Source organism: Drosophila persimilis, unplaced genomic scaffold, assembly GCF_003286085.1.
Source record: "Drosophila persimilis strain 14011-0111.01,24,50 unplaced genomic scaffold, DperRS2 tig00000000-arrow-pilon, whole genome shotgun sequence".
NCBI classification, from domain to species: domain Eukaryota; kingdom Metazoa; phylum Arthropoda; class Insecta; order Diptera; family Drosophilidae; genus Drosophila; species Drosophila persimilis.
The window spans coordinates 18,887,335-18,908,218 of record NW_020825288.1 but is presented as its reverse complement, the minus strand read 5'-3'; the positions used below and the strand labels follow the sequence as shown (position 1 = coordinate 18,908,218).

The window sequence follows — 20,884 nt, the reverse complement described above, 5'->3', positions numbered from 1 at the left end:
TTTCTTTTTTGTATAGTGCTAAACTGGTTATATAGTCTGAGCGATCCGGATCCTCGTTATTCTTTATCGTTCTATTTTTGCAGTCATTGCATTTCATAATGTAGCTTTGAATGGCAGTAATTTCTCTTAAACTGTGCTTCATGCTTCTCAGTTAGCCTTTTTGGGGTTAATTTATTCCGCGGGTTTTGGGTTCTAAAGAGTACCTGAGATCAGACTGGTCATCTAAAACTTCCCAACTTTCGATGTTGTAAAGTACGCACTGGCGCTGCCCAGTCTTTTCCGCGTATTTTCCTACGAGATGGGTAGATTCGGCACGACATTTGCTTTACAGTGGATCGTGGGGTACCTTGAGAGCTGCGGTATGTTGCCGTTTTGGCTAAGGCGTCTGTCTCATTAGCCTCACTATGCTGATGTGGAGAATAACCGCCGAGGCCGACTCAGCATTTTTCAAACAGTAGTATGTTCCCAGCACTCCTCTTTTTGGCTTACCTGTATTTCTTGGCCTTGGCGCAGATTAATGTCATGGCCGCACTGGAACAACTCGTTTTTCCTCAGTACCCTACTTTCACCCATTTTTTGATTAGTTTCTATATCTTGCCATTTCTGACTTCTGATACCAATTCACTGGGTATCACCATTTCCAATTCATACTTTTTGTTTGTCGTGACCATCAAGTTGACCGGTAATCGCAACAGGTAAAATATAAATTAAAAATGCTTTGTTTAAATGTATCTATTTTTTTTTTATAAAATCTAAAATGCTTTGGAAAATTTGAGATGTATCATATAATATACGAAAATTATACACATTACGCATGATTAACTTAGTACTTAAAAATGTTGATTAAAATTGGAGCTTAGTTTATCTTGCTTTTATTATCACTAATGTTTTCCACAATATATAAAAATACATACGAGTACATCTATACATGAATATTGTATATGCGTGCATATATTGAATCATTTGTGCTTGCCATCGAAGTTTCTTCCAAAATTAGTACACGTATATTGTTTTTAATTGTGGCTTTAATTCCGGAGGTATCACTGGGCCGTGTTCTACTTTTCGAGTAACTAAGCGTTTAAATCGCCCACTAAATTGCTTACGAAGTCCTTTAAAGCCGTTCTTATCACTTCCCACCAGTAAATCCTGAAAAAAGACACATTTAGAGTTCACATGTCTAATATGTTGTGGAAATACATATGTATGTTCATTTCGATGGCCAGCGAGATTTCTGGAAAAAAGTCTTGCAGCAAGCTGAGACAGTAGAAAAGGACAAGAAACTTAGGTCCTTCAGTGTGGCTAGAATAATGATACCATCCAACAAGATTCGAACAATTCTCGTCGTGTCTGGAAAACAAACCCAGCTGACTTGGTTGCTTCGTAAATATACAGCGTGATAAAAATGCTTTTATTTTTTTCAAGTGCAGAAAGTGCGAAATTAAAGAAAAAATGCAAATTGAAAATTAAATTGCTAATGGCTGTCAGATTTGTGAAATTTTTTCGTATCCACAAACATACATACTTTCAAAATGATTTTCGATAAAGTTCCCGCCAATCTAGTTGTTACCTCAAAGTGAATTTGTTGCACTTAAAATTGAGGTCTGAATTAAATGTGGCGGGAATGTGGCTGTCTTCACCCGCTGTTATGGATAGCGCAAAAATTTATTTTTGCCAACGTTTTTCACTACTTGATTCTTAAACCACCATTTTATTTCTCACCCACTTTACTTCAAACTATCTATCTTCTTCCCACCTAATGAAGAATGGGAAAATTACTTTAACTACTAAGCTACACTGGGAGAGGAAAAGTGACAGAGATGTTCTTCAGGTTTCGCAAGACTATTATGATATGGAAATTTTGTATCTCTCTTTCTCTTATAGATTTGCAATGCGTCTATGAATTCCCACAATTCATTACGAAGCCACACTTCTAGAGAGAGTGAGAGACGACGTTAGTAACATTTACATTGGCCGTTGATATGGACAAATATCGAGAAAAAATGTAGCTTGTCAGCCAGGCTCCGTTTTTCACTTTCACAAAAACTTTCCCATGTATCTTGAAATCACATATCTAAATTGAGGGTCCCTTTTTCAGAATCCGCAAGATTTCTTACTTTTCAATACAAAAACATTTTCCTCAAATGAAAAGTAAGCGGCTTACAACGAAACGTAATTTTAATTGCAAGCTTAAACAAATTTATGACTTATTAACATAAACTTGACACCTAATCAATTCAATTTAGCTTGTGCTTTCTTTATATATAATTTTATTTTAACCCAACCTTAAATTTGACTTGGAAAAAATTGGCCAGGGCAACAACGAAACAGCTGACGCAGTCCGATTTGGTAATCGGAACGTTGGCAAGAAATATATTTTTGCGCATACCAGCACAAATGTGCATGTAGCAGCTCAGACTGTGACATGCGCTTAACAAAACATCTGGGTGAGCACAGCTGTTTCCCGCCCCATTTATTTCAGACTTTAAAGTGTAAGTGCAGAAAATTAATTTTGTATTTTAAAATTGCCGCTATGTTCTTTATATCCAGGGGAAAGCATATATCATCTTTCTCCAAAATCGTTTTGAAAGTTTGTGTGTCGATCCGAAATGACTTCACGAATCTGAAATCTTGACCATTAGCAATTTAATTTTCAATTTGCATGCTGTTACTCACAGTTCGTCAGACATGTTAGACACACAAGTGTTGCATCTAAGATGTATGGATCTTCTTAGATCACGAAATTTCTGCTGTCGTTTTGCTTCAAAACAAGCAATTGAAAAAATAAGAGGATGTATCACGCTGCATTTTTACAAAGCAGCCAGGTCTCCAATCTTCGGTATCTTTGAAACAAACTCTTTTTGTGTATATATACATACATATGTATATATATATATACATACATATATATATATGTATATTTACTTTTTTAATAAATCTTCAAAGGTACATATGTATGTACATATGTACATATGTAGATTAATTTCGGTGCACCGAAGTTAGAATTACTCGATTTTCTGACTTACTGGGTTAATGCAATGGTAGATGTGCGGAGTTGGCACTTTTGGAGGGAAATTCCACTCGGTTTCAATGACATCCTCATGAAAAACAGCTCCATTAGTGATTCCACTACTCCGGACAAATGTTACACTTTGGTTAAGTTTAACCGATGTGTCATTCATATTTTGTTCAGCTTCTGCCTTCTTCATGTTGGTATGATCGGTCCTGTACGATGTATGCAAATTCTGTAGTTGGACTCCAATATTTGTTGACGGCGATTTCAAATAATCATCGTTGGCAAAAGTTACTACGAACAAGATGCATTGTTAATTTTCCAGTTTTACCACTGATCATTGCAAAGCACGGAATCTAGTTTCACAAATAGTATCCACAAGCCCATATACTTTCACATGCACATACATTATGCACATATGTACATATGTACGTGCATTAATTCAGCAAAACCGAGAGGTATTAAATAATTGTCAAGCCTACACAGTCTGCAACCAATTTAGACTAATATCTGCGATGTGGTTAAATATCCTTCTTTTGTATATATTAATGTGCGCATCCAACCATATTTATACATTTTAGTTAATAAGATACATTTTTTACTATACACGGGGTAAGTGCTACAAGCAGTTATACTAGTAGTTTGACTAGAATATCGATTTTCTGCACATGGGTTGTAATTTTGGGTGGTGGCGTGGTTCATAATTTGATACTATCGCCTATCACCAGTTATGTGGGTATTTTATTTTTTTTATTCTGCGCATAATTTTTTTGAAGTCACTCTGCCTTCCAGTATTTTAAGTGAATACATTTAGCATTGGCCATTTTATGTATACATTTGTAAATTTATAGTGATACAATTCTACACATTTTCACTTTATGCATAACATTAACATTTGTATGTATGTAATTTAAGCAATATGTGCAACATACATTTACATACATACAAAACGAATTTTTATTTGTAAATTATTATTAGTATCGTACAATATCAAAATAAAATAACGTTGGAAAATTTATAAAATAAATTTTCAAATTCATTTATCAAATTATTTAACTTCTGATTGGACTATCTGAACTAAAACAGAAATCCACTGTAACCTACTACAGTGTCGGAAATAGGTCTACATATTGCTCTCAATATGTTTTTCTTCGAATCTAAAAAAGCTAAAAAAAAAAACTAAAACACAAAAACACGGATATTGCTACAGCTTTAAGTTTTTGATGATAAAATAATACAAAAAAAACAATATAACTAATTTAATTAAATATAATTAAAAAATCTTTACTTCAATAGAATTTGTTGGCGCTTATCTGAACTTATTTTGACTTGGACGTTGGCACAATCAAGCCAAAGCTTGTGATCCTTCTGCAGCTGCTGCCCCCCAAAGTCCAAAAGGTACTCAGTCGTCACAAAGCCGCAGAAGTACGACTTTTTTTTTATTGAAATTGAAGGAATACTTCTACTCAGAAAGAGGCTCAGGCTAGAGTTTATCAGAACCAATGATCCCCAGGTGGATAGGCTCTTCAGGAGATTTTCCAACCGGGTAAAAAATAAGCTGTGAAAGCCGAAGTCCGAGGCCACCGATAGGCTCTCGAAACTTTCTGTTCAGTAGCTGGCTTACTTTCATTAGCGTTTGTTTGGCACGCTGATCTGATAACTATTTGTTTTGAAATTGTATTTTATGGTTTTTTTGTTCAAATTTGTCTCTTATTATGCAGTTCTCTGTGGTCTTTTCCAAAAAAAACTTGCCTGAAAGAGATCACCCATGATCAGCCAAGTACCCCCTGCTGGCTCTGCGATAGAATACGATAGAATGCCATCTTAAAACGTAATGGCTTGCCGTGCGGTTGAGAATGACATGGTAATATTTATGAGGCAGACGTGAAGGGCTTTAAGGAGCTGACCGTTGGCTATAATAAGTAGTACGATCGGCTTCTAGCTATGGCGTCTCAGGTTAGCAGTCTGCAACTGCTGAATGAGTCTCCGAGGCGTAAAAGGCTCACTCCGCGGGATCTGCAAGTGCCAACCGTCACTCAGCTGCTGACGGCCGAAAAATTGACTCCGACCACTCCAAATGTGCAGCAGTTGATCTCGTTTGCTACTCGACGTGAAACGACAGCTGCTGGCGATGCAGATGCGCCTCGGAGAACGTGCAGCCAATAACGTCTATAGCGTCCGTGTCTGTGGTGTCCGCAAGCTCACTAGCTGTCCTGTCCATTCCGATCCCACCAGTAAATAGACGTTCCGGACCTCCGGATATTGCCACCACAGGTACTAAGCCTGAGGTGCCTAAACCACTGGTGGATTTCCCACCAAAACGACAAGTTTTTGTCTTACGGCTGGCCCCTGACCTCACATCTAATGATGTAACTGCTTTTATATAAAACAAAATAAAAGCCGTCGGTTTAAAGGTGGTCCTGCTTCCGTCCTGCTTCCACCCTTCCAAAAAACTAGCTTCTCTTTTAGTAACTTATCAGAATGTTAGAGGCTTACGTAGTAAGCTCAGCATTCCTTTCCGGGTAGTGTTGCACTTGCTTCCCACGTTATTGTGTTTAGCGAAACCTGGGTAAAGCCGGACATTCTTAGTTCCGAGGTTTTGGCAGGTCGGTACATAACTTTTAGAAAGGATGGGTCGTCTCGAGGTGCAGCAGTGGTTCTGATTGATCTCTAACTTCACGTCGGAACACGGAACACGTCGGGATACATGTCATAACGCCCAGTCTCATAAGGCCCGAGGGCAGTGGGCCCGTGAGCCCTTTTAAAAGTGACATAGAGCACGCAGGGTCAGAGAATTCCTTAGACCATCTTTTGATAAAATCAAGCTCTATTCGAAATATCGGATACATGGGAATTAAAACATAAGTTAGTTAAAAAGATATTTCCCAAGTCTAACATTGCACCGGCGTTCCAAGGAAATGTTATTGACTGAGAAGTCAAAAAGGTAAGGCTTGTTGCGATGGAAAGTCATGTCGTTACATATTAAAATGTTAAATGGAAGAACGCTAATTAAACACCAATTATTAAGAGCGTCCAGTTCTGTTTGAAGAAATAACGGGAACATTGGCAAAATATAACTTGAAATCATCCGCATACATTAGGACTCTGGAATGAGTTAAAACTTGCTACAGGGGGCTACGGTTTGTCAAAACTGTAAACTTGGAATGGGGCACAGGCATCAGATGCGACTGTGCAGCACCTTCTAGGATACAGGGGGTCACGACCGAATCGGCAGACGCCGTAACTTGACACACCGGTGGAAGTGCGACTGTACTCTCCCCGTAAGGGCGGCTGGAAACAGGTCCTGGTACGGCCATGACTCTGCCAGGATGCTGGCTAATTGTAGTCGGACGGAGAGAAGCAAACTCACACTGAAATAACCCCAATCCAAGGTGAAACTGTCATGTGCCTAGGGGTGCATGACCGAGGAGTGCTCGGTCGCTAATATGCGGACTCTGGATAGCTGCCGACATTCAGTGTAAACAAGGCTTCCCGGGGCACGCGGACTATGCCAGAGCATGGGTTCTCCGGACGTAGCATCAGTGGTGTCGGATTACATCCTGGATGGCTATGTGTCCGAAGTGAGCGACTAGGGGTCTCAAGCACACGAGGTCAGGGAGGAGCTGGACTCTTCTGACAGCGACCACGATAAGACAATGGTGGAGGTAAGCCCCAGGAATGACGCTGATAATCCTGCAGATAAACCTTCACCCTTTTAAGGCAGCATGCGCTGCTCTCTTGCTCCACCTAGCCAAGGGTGTAGAACCCACAGTCCTCATTCAGGATCCCTGGATCCTCGGAAATAGGATCTCTGATCTGAGGGCTCCTGACTATAAGCTATACGTAGCTGATACTGCAGGTAAAACCCGCACCTGCACCTTTGCAAAAAGAGATTTGCACTTATTTTTTCTCCCAAATTTCAGCACTGAAGACCAAACAGCAGTGAGCCTCGAAGCCTCGATTCACTGATCGTGGGAGCGCGGCCGCCGAGACCGCCGGATGCCGGCCTGCATCGGACACCAGACACGAGGCGCAATGTCAGCGCTTCTGCTGAGCTGCGACGGTCCTGACGGACAATGAGCGAGGGCTCAAGATCGTGAGATTGGGTATCATAAGTTTAGTTTTATATTGATCCACCTAGTGGCCACAACATATTTTGGTCTTATCCTTGTGTTCTATATTAGCTATTATTCAAAATACCATTTAAAAAATATTATTACTTACATGGGTCACGATCAACCCAAACACCCTCCACATGCGTTCCGGGCGCTAATCGCAGACTGCGAGGCCAAGTACACCGGCCTCATCGTAGAGTGCGACGACAACGCACATAACTGCCAGTGTGGACTCACTGACACTAACGAAAGGGGTGAGTACCTTTTCAATTATTTACTGACCACTTAGATGGTCTTACTGAATCGGGGTTGTGACCCCACCTTCATTATTAAAAACAGCAAGGAGGTTTTGGACCTCACGCTTGCCTCTCATGAAATACAGAGTAACATTGTATCCTGGAGGGTCCTGGAAGAACACTCCTTCTCCTACCACAGGTACGTGGAAACCGTATTCCATTTTTCACTGCCGAGACCAGCTCAATTCCGGAACTTCAGGCGGACAAACTGTACTCAGACCACCTCTGTCGTGTTCTCCCTGAGTCCCCACCCGATGAGGAGTGTTCCAGGGAGTCCATGACTCGTCTTGTTAAGATCTTCACCGACGCCTGCAATAAGGCCCTTGCTCTGGCGAGAGCAGAGGCCGGAAGAAACCTGAATGCTGGAATCCGAAATTGGAGGAGCTCGGGAAAGCCTCCCGGAGACTCTTCAATAAAGCTAAGGCTGAAAACTTTGAGCAAAACTGAGCCGATTACAAGGCCAGTCTGTCAACCTACAACAAAGAACTTAGGAAAGCCAAACGCGCCAAACAAAGTGTAAGTTCTGTAGTGAAATCGAGAACAACTCAGAGGCTTCACGCCTGTACAGAGTTCTCTCGAAGACTACTCCCACCCTGGGCTACCTGAAGAACACCGACCAGTCTTGGACCCCCACGGGTCCATCCCTGATACCTAGCTTCAGACCAAAGTCCTTTTTATTCCCAAGGCAGGCAAGCCTTCGCATACTGCCCCTAAAAGATTTGAGATCCATTAGTTTATCGTCTTTTCTTCTAAAGGTGATGGAACGGCTCCTGGGGCTGCATCTCACAGCGTGTATTCCACCCAGTCTGATCTCACTCTCCCAGCATGCCTATCGGAAGGGAAGATCACACTTCGGTAGCCTTCCTCGACGTAGAAGGCACCTTTAATAATATCCTTCCGACCGCTATGATGGCGGACAATAATAAATAAAACAATAATACAATAATAAAATCAAAGTATCTATGCAGTCGTATCTCCCACTTGATGCCGTTGGGGGATTGAGTTGCATTCGAACCGGTGGGACAAACAGCCGCAACCCGATAAGATCTGCAAACGTTTTAGCCACCAGTCTATGGATATTAAAATCCTGTCTGTTGGCGTGGATGGACAGTGCTTATAACCGATTTGCGGCGCTCTCTGGGGGGGAACGAACATCGTAATTTATGCAACTGCATGCAGGCAGCACTTAAATTGCGGACGCCCACGGCGTGAGTGGCAGCTAAGTTGTGTGGATTAGCCATGGTATCAACTTTCCAATCGCTAATGGGCCATAATGACAGGGCTGTCAGCTTCCAGGAATTCATCCCTTAAAGCAATTAAACCGAATACAGTGGGGTTAGTCCAATTTTTAATGTAGTTCCAGTGCCTTACAGTAACCCGGACATGGAATATATGAATATATATATATGAATTCCCTGCACATCCTCACAGTATTTGGGGACCCAACGCCTACAAAATCAGGGATCTTCCACATAATCATACAAAACATCAATATGCCTGGTCGAAGTGCAATCAATAAAAGCTTGCAGTCGTGGCACCACATCCCGAGGCACGGTTTTGGTGTTTGTTTGTAATTGTATTACCATAAAAATAAAAATTTTGTAAAAAGTACGATATGGCTGTGTCTCTCTGCACCAACGTACTAGAAAGTTGTGGCATGGCAGGAATTTGCCTGGACGGCAGCTACCGGCTGTCCTGCTGCGGGCCATAGCCATGATGCCGCTGCTATGTCGCTGAATCGACAATGTGGCGACTCGTCCGCTGTAGAAAGGACCAGTGAACGACACCGGAATTGTGGGTTCACGACCACGGGAAAGAATGTCAGCAACCCGCCCATTCATACGCCGCCGAATCACACACTGGGCTTCAACTTCGAGACGCGTAAGTAAATCAGTATATATTTGTGGATACATTTTAAAATATATCTTCCTTCACACAGCGTACCCATTTCACAAGATCAACCTGGCTCAATAATAGCAGAGAAAACTAAATATTTTTGATTGGGGAAAATGTCCTTTATCCTTGATCCATCAAATCAGGGGCATATCTCGGCTATTTATGGGCCGATCGGAGAGCGGCATGTCTTTTCGTGATCGGGCGAGTCCTGCCAATCAACTTCCACCGGAAAAAGGGACATCCATATTTTCACGATTTTCGCAAAAAATCTTGATGGTTAGTTACATCATTAAAATTGCCAAAAATCAGCCTCATTTTCGAAGTCGAGATTTTGATGCCGTTTGACCCTCTGGATCCCCACGGTCCTGGGAAAGTAGGTCCCACACCGATCTGGCCCTTTTAGTCTGAGATATAGCCTACCGAAGATTTGGATTTGCGTATCTTTGAAATACTAGTTTCTTCTGTATGCTATATCTCTGCGATACGGCAGCCGATCTGGGCGTGGCATGTCTTTTCGTGACCGGGCGAGTCCTGCCAATCGACTGCCATTGGAAAAAGGGACATCCATATTTTCACGATTTTCGCAAAAAATCATGATGGTTACATCATTAAAATTGCCAAAAATCAGCCTCATTTTCGAAGTCGAGATTTTGATGCCGTTTGACGCTCTGGGTCCCCACGGTCCTGGGAAAGTAGGTCCCACACCGATCTGGCCCTTTTAGTCTGAGATATAGCCTACCGAAGATTTGGATTTGCGTATCTTTAAAATACTGGTTTCTTCTGTATGCTATATCTCTGCGATACGGCAGCCGATCTGGGCGTGGCATGTCTTTTCGTGACCGGGCGAGTCCTGCCAATCGACTGCCATTGGAAAAAGGGACATCCATATTTTCACGATTTTCGCAAAAAATCATGATGGTTACATCATTAAAATTGCCAAAAATCGGCCTCATTTTCGAGGTCGAGATTTTGATGCCGTTTGACCCTCTGGATCCCCACGGTCCTGGGAAAGTAGGTCCCACACCGATCTGGCCCTTTTAGTCTGAGATATAGCCTACCGAAGATTTGGATTTGCGTATCTTTGAAATACTGGTTTCTTCTGTATGCTATATCTCTGCGATACGGCAGCCGATCTGGGCGTGGCATGTCTTTTCGTGACCGGGCGAGTCCTGCCAATCGACTGCCATTGGAAAAAGGGACATCCATATTTTCACGATTTTCGCAAAAAATCATGATGGTTACATCATTAAAATTGCCAAAAATCGGCCTCATTTTCGAGGTCGAGATTTTGATGCCGTTTGACGCTCTGGATCCCCACGGTCCTGGGAAAGTAGGTCCCACACCGATCTGGCCCTTTTAGTCTGAGATATAGCCTACCGAAGATTTGGATTTGCGTATCTTTGAAATACTGGTTTCTTCTGTATGCTATATCTCTGCAATACGGCAGCCGATCGGAGAGCGGCATGCCTTTTCGTGATCGGGCGAGTCCTGCCAATCAACTTCCACCGGAAAAAGGGACATCCATATTTTCACGATTTTCGCAAAAAATCATGATGGTTACATCATTAAAATTGCCAAAAATCAGCCTCATTTTCGAAGTCGAGATTTTGATGCCGTTTGACTTTCTGGATCCCCACGGTCCTGGGAAAGTAGGTCCCACACCGATCTGGCCCTTTTAGTCTGAGATATAGCCTACCGAAGATTTGGATTTGCGTATCTTTGAAATACTGGTTTCTTCTGTATGCTATATCTCTGCGATACGGCAGCCGATCTGGGCGTGGCATGTCTTTTCGTGACCGGGCGAGTCCTGCCAATCGACTGCCATTGGAAAAAGGGACATCCATATTTTCACGATTTTCGCAAAAAATCATGATGGTTACATCATTAAAATTGCCAAAAATCAGCCTCATTTTCGAAGTCGAGATTTTGATGCCGTTTGACTTTCTGGATCCCCACGGTCCTGGGAAAGTAGGTCCCACACCGATCTGGCCCTTTTAGTCTGAGATATAGCCTACCGAAGATTTGGATTTGCGTATCTTTGAAATACTGGTTTCTTCTGTATGCTATATCTCTGCGATACGGCAGCCGATCTGGGCGTGGCATGTCTTTTCGTGACCGGGCGAGTCCTGCCAATCGACTGCCATTGGAAAAAGGGACATCCATATTTTCACGATTTTCGCAAAAAATCATGATGGTTACATCATTAAAATTGCCAAAAATCAGCCTCATTTTCGAAGTCGAGATTTTGATGCCGTTTGACTTTCTGGATCCCCACGGTCCTGGGAAAGTAGGTCCCACACCGATCTGGCCCTTTTAGTCTGAGATATAGCCTACCGAAGATTTGGATTTGCGTATCTTTAAAATACTGGTTTCTTCTGTATGCTATATCTCTGCGATACGACAGCCGATCGGAGAGCGCCATGTCTTTTCGTGATCGGGAGAAGATTTGAATTGGCGTATCTGTAAAATACTGTTACTTTATTTTATTCTTCCTTTCATTTTAGCAGGTCGCACCCTTCCGTACCTAGAAATACCTCCTGCGTACCCTGCCTACCTACCTACCTGCCTACCATTGTTTCCCAGGGGCATCACCCTTTTGGTCTTCTGGTAACATAGGGGATCCTGCGCACGGGGCCACGATGCCCGATGCCGGTTCCTGTCGCGCGATGCTGAGGCTTTTGGCCTGGCCGACCTTGGGTCCGGCCACTGCCAAGGCCCTCTTCCTTGCTTTTCACGCTGTTTGGTGGCATTGGCTGTCCCGGTGTGCGCCATAGTCCTGATGCCGCTGCTGAGTCGATAATATGGCGTTCCGTCCGCTGGATCCCGCCCACGAGAAATAATGTCAGCAACCCACCCATTCGAAACGCGTAAGTGAATCATTATATAACTGTGGATGTATTTTAAAATATTTATTTTTTCATAGAGGACTTATGTACCCTACGATTGAGGCCACAAAACGAGTCATATCCGATTTCGCCCCGCCAGACGGAGTCCTATCCAAGCATTACCGAGGCGTACTCCAGACAGACTCCAGTCCTAACCCAGCCAGACAGAATCATATCACAGCAGGACAGAAGCGCACCCCTGCAAGATCCTAACCTAACAAGCCATCGTCATCCTTCGACCTGGCCATCGACAACAAGGACTTTGACTAGGTCAATCCAGGGAGGGACTACTCCTGCTACTGGACTCAAGATAGAGATCGTTGCTGTTAGGTTTAAGGATATACGCGTATATGTATATATTTATATTGTAGATACAAATTTGATCCACTTATTAAGTTATTCTAAGCTAAGTTTTGATGAATAAAACTATTGAAAAATCATCCTTGCTTTATTCCTTATGGGGGAAACTATTCCGACTGCAGGCGTGGCACGCCCAGACCTTTTCACAAATAGCGGAGAAAACTAAATATTGTTAATTGGGGAAAATGTCCTTGATCCTTGATAAGGACTCCATCAAATCAGGCACATTTTTTCGATCACAGGAAGCCATCGCACGCCCAGATCGGCCAACAAATAGCCGAGAAAACTAAGTAGGTTAGGTTGGGCTTGTTGTAGTCCTTACTGAAGAATCAAGGACATTTTTCTGATCACGGGGGGCGGATCTGTAATATATGTCTGGAGAAAGTATCCTTGATCCTTGATAAGGACTTCATCAGGTCAAGGATGCTATTCCGAACATAAGAAGCCATCGCACGTCTCGATTGGATAACCAATGATGAATTTATGCCATAAACAACAAATTACAACAACTACATCCAGTTATTACAACAATAACAACTTCTAATTTGGTGGCGCTCGAAACCGAGATTTTTCGATTTTCAGATCTGGGATACCAGGCGAACAGAAATCAGCAGAAGGTCGCTCGATTTTCTTAACCCCCAAAAGTATGCAACGATTTTTAAATAGCTAAAGTTGCTTGCTGCTGATTTATGTTCGCCTGGTATTCTAGATCTAAAATTCTCGTTTTTGGCCATTTGAGCGGTCGCAAGTTGAGGGTTGTTGTACAACAACAACAATTTATTTTATTGTTTTCTCCGTTCTCCGTTCTCCGTCTCCGCCCGATCGGGACGTGCGACGGCTTCCTGTGATCGGTATAATATTCTTGATTTGTTGGAGCCCTTGTGAAGGACCAAGGATCAGGGATATTTTCTCCAGACATATATATCTTGTTTTCTACCTTATTTGTGGCCCGATCAGGGCCTTCCGTTATCAGAAAAATATCCTTGATCCTTCAGTAAGGACTACAACAAGCCCAACCACACCTATTTAGTTTTCTCGGCTATTTATTGGCCGATCTGGGCGTGCGATTGCTTCCTGTGATCGAAAAAATGTGCCTGATTTGATAGAGTCCTCATCAAGGATCAAGGACATTTTCCCCAATTAACAATATTTAGTTTTCTCTCTGAAAAGATCTGGGCGTGCCACGCCTGCAGTCGGAATAGTTTCCCCCATAAGGAATAAAGCAAGGATGATTTTTCAATAGTTTTATTCATCAAAACTTAGCTTAGAATAACTTAATAAGTGGATCAAATTTGTATCTACAATATAAATATATACATATACGCGTATATCCTTAAACCTAACAGCAACGATCTCTATCTTGAGTCCAGTAGCAGGAGTAGTCCCTCCCTGGATTGACCTAGTCAAAGTCCTTGTTGTCGATGGCCAGGTCGAAGGATGACGATGGCTTGTTAGGTTAGGATCTTGCAGGGGTGCGCTTCTGTCCTGCTGTGATATGATTCTGTCTGGCTGGGTTAGGACTGGAGTCTGTCTGGAGTACGCCTCGGTAATGCTTGGATAGGACTCCGTCTGGCGGGGCGAAATCGGATATGACTCGTTTTGTGGCCTCAATCGTAGGGTACATAAGTCCTCTATGAAAAAATAAATATTTTAAAATACATCCACAGTTATATAATGATTCACTTACGCGTTTCGAATGGGTGGGTTGCTGACATTATTTCTCGTGGGCGGGATCCAGCGGACGGAACGCCATATTGTCGACTCAGCAGCGGCATCAGGACTATGGCGCACACCGGGACAGCCAATGCCACCAAACAGCGTGAAAAGCAAGGATGAGGGCCTTGGCAGTGGCCGGACCCAAGGTCGGCCAGGCCAAAAGCCTCAGCATCGCGCGACAGGAACCGGCATCGGGCATCGTGGCCCCGTGCGCAGGATCCCCTATGTTACCAGAAGACCAAAAGGGTGATGCCCCTGGGAAACAATGGTAGGCAGGTAGGTAGGTAGGCAGGGTACGCAGGAGGTATTTCTAGGTACGGAAGGGTGCGACCTGCTAAAATGAAAGGAAGAATAAAATAAAGTAACAGTATTTTACAGATACGCCAATTCAAATCTTCTCCCGATCACGAAAAGACATGCCGCTCTCCGATCGGCTGCCGTATTGCAGAGATATAGCATACAGAAGAAACCAGTATTTTAAAGATACGCAAATCCAAATCTTCGGTAGGCTATATCTCAGTCTAATAAGGCCAGATCGGTGTGGGACCTACTTTCCCAGGTCCGTGGGGATCCAGAGGGTCAAACGGCATCAAAATCTCGACTGTGAAAATGAGGCCGATTTTTGGCAATTTTAATGATGTAACCATCATGATTTTTTGCGAAAATCGTGAAAATATGGATGTCTCTTTTTCCGGTGGATGTCGATTGGCAGGACTCGCCCGATCACGAAAAGGCATGCCACGCCCAGATCGGCTGCCGTATCGCAGAGATATAACATACAGAAGAAACCAGTATTTTAAAGATACGCAAATCCAAATCTTCGGTAGGCTATATCTCAGACTAAAAGGGCCAGATCGATGTGGGACCCACTCTCCCAGGATCGTGGGGATCCAGAAAGTCAAACGGCATCAAAATCTCGACTTCGAAAATGAGGCTGATTTTTGGCAATTTTAATGATGTAACCATCATGATTTTTTGCGAAAATCGTGAAAATATGGATGTCCCTTTTTCCAATGGCAGTCGATTGGCAGGACTCGCCCGGTCACGAAAAGACATGCCACGCCCAGATCGGCTGCCGTATCGCAGAGATATAGCATACAGAAGAAACCAGTATTTTAAAGATACGCAAATCCAAATCTTCGGTAGGCTATATCTTAGACTAAAAGGGCCAGATCGATGTGGGACCCACTCTCCCAGGATCGTGGGGATCCAGAAAGTCAAACGGCATCAAAATCTCGACTTCGAAAATGAGGCTGATTTTTGGCAATTTTAATGATGTAACCATCATGATTTTTTGCGAAAATCGTGAAAATATGGATGTCCCTTTTTCCGGTGGAAGTTGATTGGCAGGACTCGCCCGATCACGAAAAGGCATGCCGCTCTCCGATCGTCTGCCGTATTGCAGAGATATAGCATACAGAAGAAACCAGTATTTTAAAGATACGCAAATCTAAATCTTCGGTAGGCTATATCTCAGACTGAAAGGGCCAGATCGGTGTGGGACCCACTCTCCCAGGATTGTGGGGATCCAGAGAGTCAAACGGCATCAAAATCTCGACTTCGAACATGAGGCCGATTTTTGGCAATTTTAATGATGTAACCATCATGATTTTTTGCGAAAATCGTGAAAATATGGATGTCTCTTTTTCCGGTGGATGTCGATTGGCAGGACTCGCCCGATCACGAAAAGGCATGCCACGCCCAGATCGGCTGCCGTATCGCAGAGATATAACATACAGAAGAAACCAGTATTTTAAAGATACGCAAATCCAAATCTTCGGTAGGCTATATCTCAGACTAAAGGGGCCAGATCGGTGTGGGACCCACTCTCCCAGGATCGTGGGGATCCAGAAAGTCAAACGGCATCAAAATCTCGACTTCGAAAATGAGGCTGATTTTTGGCAATTTTAATGATGTAACCATCATGATTTTTTGCGAAAATCGTGAAAATATGGATGTCCCTTTTTCCAATGGCAGTCGATTGGCAGGACTCGCCCGGTCACGAAAAGACATGCCACGCCCAGATCGGCTGCCGTATCGCAGAGATATAGCATACAGAAGAAACCAGTATTTCAAAGATACGCAAATCCAAATCTTCGGTAGGCTATATCTCAGACTAAAAGGGCCAGATCGGTGTGGGACCCACTCTCCCAGGATTGTGGGGATCCAGAGAGTCAAACGGCATCAAAATCTCGACTTCGAACATGAGGCCGATTTTTGGCAATTTTAATGATGTAACCATCATGATTTTTTGCGAAAATCGTGAAAATATGAATGTCCCTTTTTCCAATGGCAGTCGATTGGCAGGACTCGCCCGGTCACGAAAAGACATGCCACGCCCAGATCGGCTGCCGTATCGCAGAGATATAGCATACAGAAGAAACCAGTATTTTAAAGATACGCAAATCCAAATCTTCGGTAGGCTATATCTCAGACTAAAAGGGCCAGATCGGTGTGGGACCTACTTTCCCAGGACCGTGGGGATCTCGAGGGTCAAACGGCATCAAAATCTCGACTTCGAACATGAGGCCGATTTTTGGCAATTTTAATGATGTAACCATCATGATTTTTTGCGAAAATCGTGAAAAGATGGATGTCCCTTTTTCCGGTGGAAGTTGATTGGCAGGACTCGCCCGATCACGAAAAGGCATGCCGCTCTCCGATCGTCTGCCGTATTGCAGAGATATAGCATACAGAAGAAACCAGTATTTTAAAGATACGCAAATCTAAATCTTCGGTAGGCTATATCTCAGTCTAATAAGGCCAGATCGGTGTAGGACCCACTCTCCCAGGATTGTGGGGATCCAGAGAGTCAAACGGCATCAAAATCTCGACTTCGAACATGAGGCCGATTTTTGGCAATTTTAATGATGTAACCATCATGATTTTTTGCGAAAATCGTGAAAAGATGGATGTCCCTTTTTCCGGTGGAAGTTGATTGGCAGGACTCGCCCGATCACGAAAAGGCATGCCGCTCTCCGATCGTCTGCCGTATTGCAGAGATATAGCATACAGAAGAAACCAGTATTTTAAAGATACGCAAATCTAAATCTTCGGTAGGCTATATCTCAGTCTAATAAGGCCAGATCGGTGTAGGACCCACTCTCCCAGGATTGTGGGGATCCAGAGAGTCAAACGGCATCAAAATCTCGACTTCGAACATGAGGCCGATTTTTGGCAATTTTAATGATGTAACCATCATGATTTTTTGCGAAAATCGTGAAAATATGGATGTCCCTTTTTCCAATGGCAGTCGATTGGCAGGACTCGCCCGGTCACGAAAAGACATGCCACGCCCAGATCGGCTGCCGTATCGCAGAGATATAGCATACAGAAGAAACCAGTATTTTAAAGATACGCAAATCCAAATCTTCGGTATGCCATATCTCAGACTAAAAGGGCCAGATCGGTGTGGGACCTACTTTCCCAGGTTCGTGGGGATCCAGAGAGTCAAACGGCATCAAAATCTCGACTTCGAACATGAGGCCGATTTTTGGCAATTTTAATGATGTAACCATCATGATTTTTTGCGAAAATCGTGAAAATATGGATGTCCCTTTTTCCGGTGGAAGTTGATTGGCAGGACTCGCCCGGTCACGAAAAGACATGCCACGCCCAGATCGGCTGCCGTATCGCAGAGATATAGCATACAGAAGAAACCAGTATTTCAAAGATACGCAAATCGAAATCTTCGGTAGGCTATATCTCAGACTAAAAGGGCCAGATCGATGTGGGACCCACTCTCCCAGGATCGTGGGGATCCAGAAAGTCAAACGGCATCAAAATCTCGACTTCGAAAATGAGGCTGATTTTTGGCAATTTTAATGATGTAACCATCATGATTTTTTGCGAAAATCGTGAAAATATGGATGTCCCTTTTTCCAATGGCAGTCGATTGGCAGGACTCGCCCGGTCACGAAAAGACATGCCACGCCCAGATCGGCTGCCGTATCGCAGAGATATAGCATACAGAAGAAACCAGTATTTCAAAGATACGCAAATCCAAATCTTCGGTAGGCTATATCTCAGACTAAAAGGGCCAGATCGGTGTGGGACCTACTTTCCCAGGACCGTGGGGATCCAGAGCGTCAAACGGCATCAAAATCTCGACCTCGAAAATGAGGCCGATTTTTGGCAATTTTAATGATGTAACCATCATGATTTTTTGCGAAAATCGTGAAAATATGGATGTCCCTTTTTCCAATGGCAGTCGATTGGCAGGACTCGCCCGGTCACGAAAAGACATGCCACGCCCAGATCGGCTGCCGTATCGCAGAGATATAGCATACAGAAGAAACCAGTATTTTAAAGATACGCAAATCCAAATCTTCGGTAGGCTATATCTCAGACTAAAAGGGCCAGATCGATGTGGGACCCACTCTCCCAGGATCGTGGGGATCCAGAAAGTCAAACGGCATCAAAATCTCGACTTCGAAAATGAGGCTGATTTTTGGCAATTTTAATGATGTAACCATCATGATTTTTTGCGAAAATCGTGAAAATATGGATGTCCCTTTTTCCAATGGCAGTCGATTGGCAGGACTCGCCCGGTCACGAAAAGACATGCCACGCCCAGATCGGCTGCCGTATCGCAGAGATATAGCATACAGAAGAAACCAGTATTTTAAAGATACGCAAATCCAAATCTTCGGTAGGCTATATCTTAGACTAAAAGGGCCAGATCGATGTGGGACCCACTCTCCCAGGATCGTGGGGATCCAGAAAGTCAAACGGCATCAAAATCTCGACTTCGAAAATGAGGCTGATTTTTGGCAATTTTAATGATGTAACCATCATGATTTTTTGCGAAAATCGTGAAAATATGGATGTCCCTTTTTCCGGTGGAAGTTGATTGGCAGGACTCGCCCGATCACGAAAAGGCATGCCGCTCTCCGATCGGCTGCCGTATTGCAGAGATATAGCATACAGAAGAAACCAGTATTTCAAAGATACGCAAATCGAAATCTTCGGTAGGCTATATCTCAGACTAAAAGGGCCAGATCGATGTGGGACCCACTCTCCCAGGATCGTGGGGATCCAGAAAGTCAAACGGCATCAAAATCTCGACTTCGAAAATGAGGCTGATTTTTGGCAATTTTAATGATGTAACCATCATGATTTTTTGCGAAAATCGTGAAAATATGGATGTCCCTTTTTCCGGTGGAAGTTGATTGGCAGGACTCGCCCGGTCACGAAAAGACATGCCACGCCCAGATCGGCTGCCGTATCGCAGAGATATAGCATACAGAAGAAACCAGTATTTCAAAGATACGCAAATCCAAATCTTCGGTAGGCTATATCTCAGACTAAAAGGGCCAGATCGGTGTGGGACCTACTTTCCCAGGACCGTGGGGATCCAGAAAGTCAAACGGCATCAAAATCTCGACTTCGAAAATGAGGCTGATTTTTGGCAATTTTAATGATGTAACCATCATGATTTTTTGCGAAAATCGTGAAAATATGGATGTCCCTTTTTCCAATGGCAGTCGATTGGCAGGACTCGCCCGGTCACGAAAAGACATGCCACGCCCAGATCGGCTGCCGTATCGCAGAGATATAGCATACAGAAGAAACCAGTATTTTAAAGATACGCAAATCCAAATCTTCGGTAGGCTATATCTCAGACTAAAAGGGCCAGATCGGTGTGGGACCTACTTTCCCAGGACCGTGGGGATCCAGAGGGTCAAACGGCATCAAAATCTCGACCTCGAAAATGAGGCCGATTTTTGGCAATTTTAATGATGTAACCATCATGATTTTTTGCGAAAATCGTGAAAATATGGATGTCCCTTTTTCCAATGGCAGTCGATTGGCAGGACTCGCCCGGTCACGAAAAGACATGCCACGCCCAGATCGGCTGCCGTATCGCAGAGATATAGCATACAGAAGAAACCAGTATTTTAAAGATACGCAAATCCAAATCTTCGGTAGGCTATATCTCAGACTAAAAGGGCCAGATCGGTGTGGGACCTACTTTCCCAGGACCGTGGGGACCCAGAGCGTCAAACGGCATCAAAATCTCGACTTCGAAAATGAGGCTGATTTTTGGCAATTTTAATGATGTAACCATCATGATTTTTTGCGAAAATCGTGAAAATATGGATGTCCCTTTTTCCAATGGCAGTCGATTGGCAGGACTCGCCCGGTCACGAAAAGACATGCCACGCCCAGATCGGCTGCCGTATCGCAGAGATATAGCATACAGAAGAAACCAGTATTTTAAAGATACGCAAATCCAAATCTTCGGTAGGCTATATCTTAGACTAAAAGGGCCAGATCGATGTGGGACCCACTCTCCCAGGATCGTGGGGATCCAGAAAGTCAAACGGCATCAAAATCTCGACTTCGAAAATGAGGCTGATTTTTGGCAATTTTAATGATGTAACCATCATGATTTTTTGCGAAAATCGTGAAAATATGGATGTCCCTTTTTCCGGTGGAAGTTGATTGGCAGGACTCGCCCGATCACGAAAAGGCATGCCGCTCTCCGATCGGCTGCCGTATTGCAGAGATATAGCATACAGAAGAAACCAGTATTTCAAAGATACGCAAATCGAAATCTTCGGTAGGCTATATCTCAGACTAAAAGGGCCAGATCGATGTGGG

The 20,884-nt window shown here is 43.5% G+C and overlaps 2 protein-coding genes across 2 annotated transcripts; both read right to left on the bottom strand.

Annotated features, from left to right (window-relative positions):
• Positions 1-923: 923 nt before the first annotated feature.
• LOC6591931 lies at positions 924-3,395 on the bottom strand. Its single transcript, XM_002016735.2, has 2 exons — positions 3,024-3,395; positions 924-1,146 (listed from the first exon to the last, which is right to left on the bottom strand). The coding sequence occupies exons 1-2, from the start codon at positions 3,204-3,206 to the stop codon at positions 994-996; spliced, it is 336 nt and encodes a 111-aa protein (XP_002016771.1). The 5' UTR covers positions 3,207-3,395; the 3' UTR covers positions 924-993.
• A 10,396-nt stretch (positions 3,396-13,791) lies between these two features.
• LOC113567363 lies at positions 13,792-14,453 on the bottom strand. Its single transcript, XM_026994922.1, has 2 exons — positions 14,250-14,453; positions 13,792-14,193 (listed from the first exon to the last, which is right to left on the bottom strand). The coding sequence occupies exons 1-2, from the start codon at positions 14,335-14,337 to the stop codon at positions 13,808-13,810; spliced, it is 474 nt and encodes a 157-aa protein (XP_026850723.1). The 5' UTR covers positions 14,338-14,453; the 3' UTR covers positions 13,792-13,807.
• Positions 14,454-20,884: the final 6,431 nt, after the last annotated feature.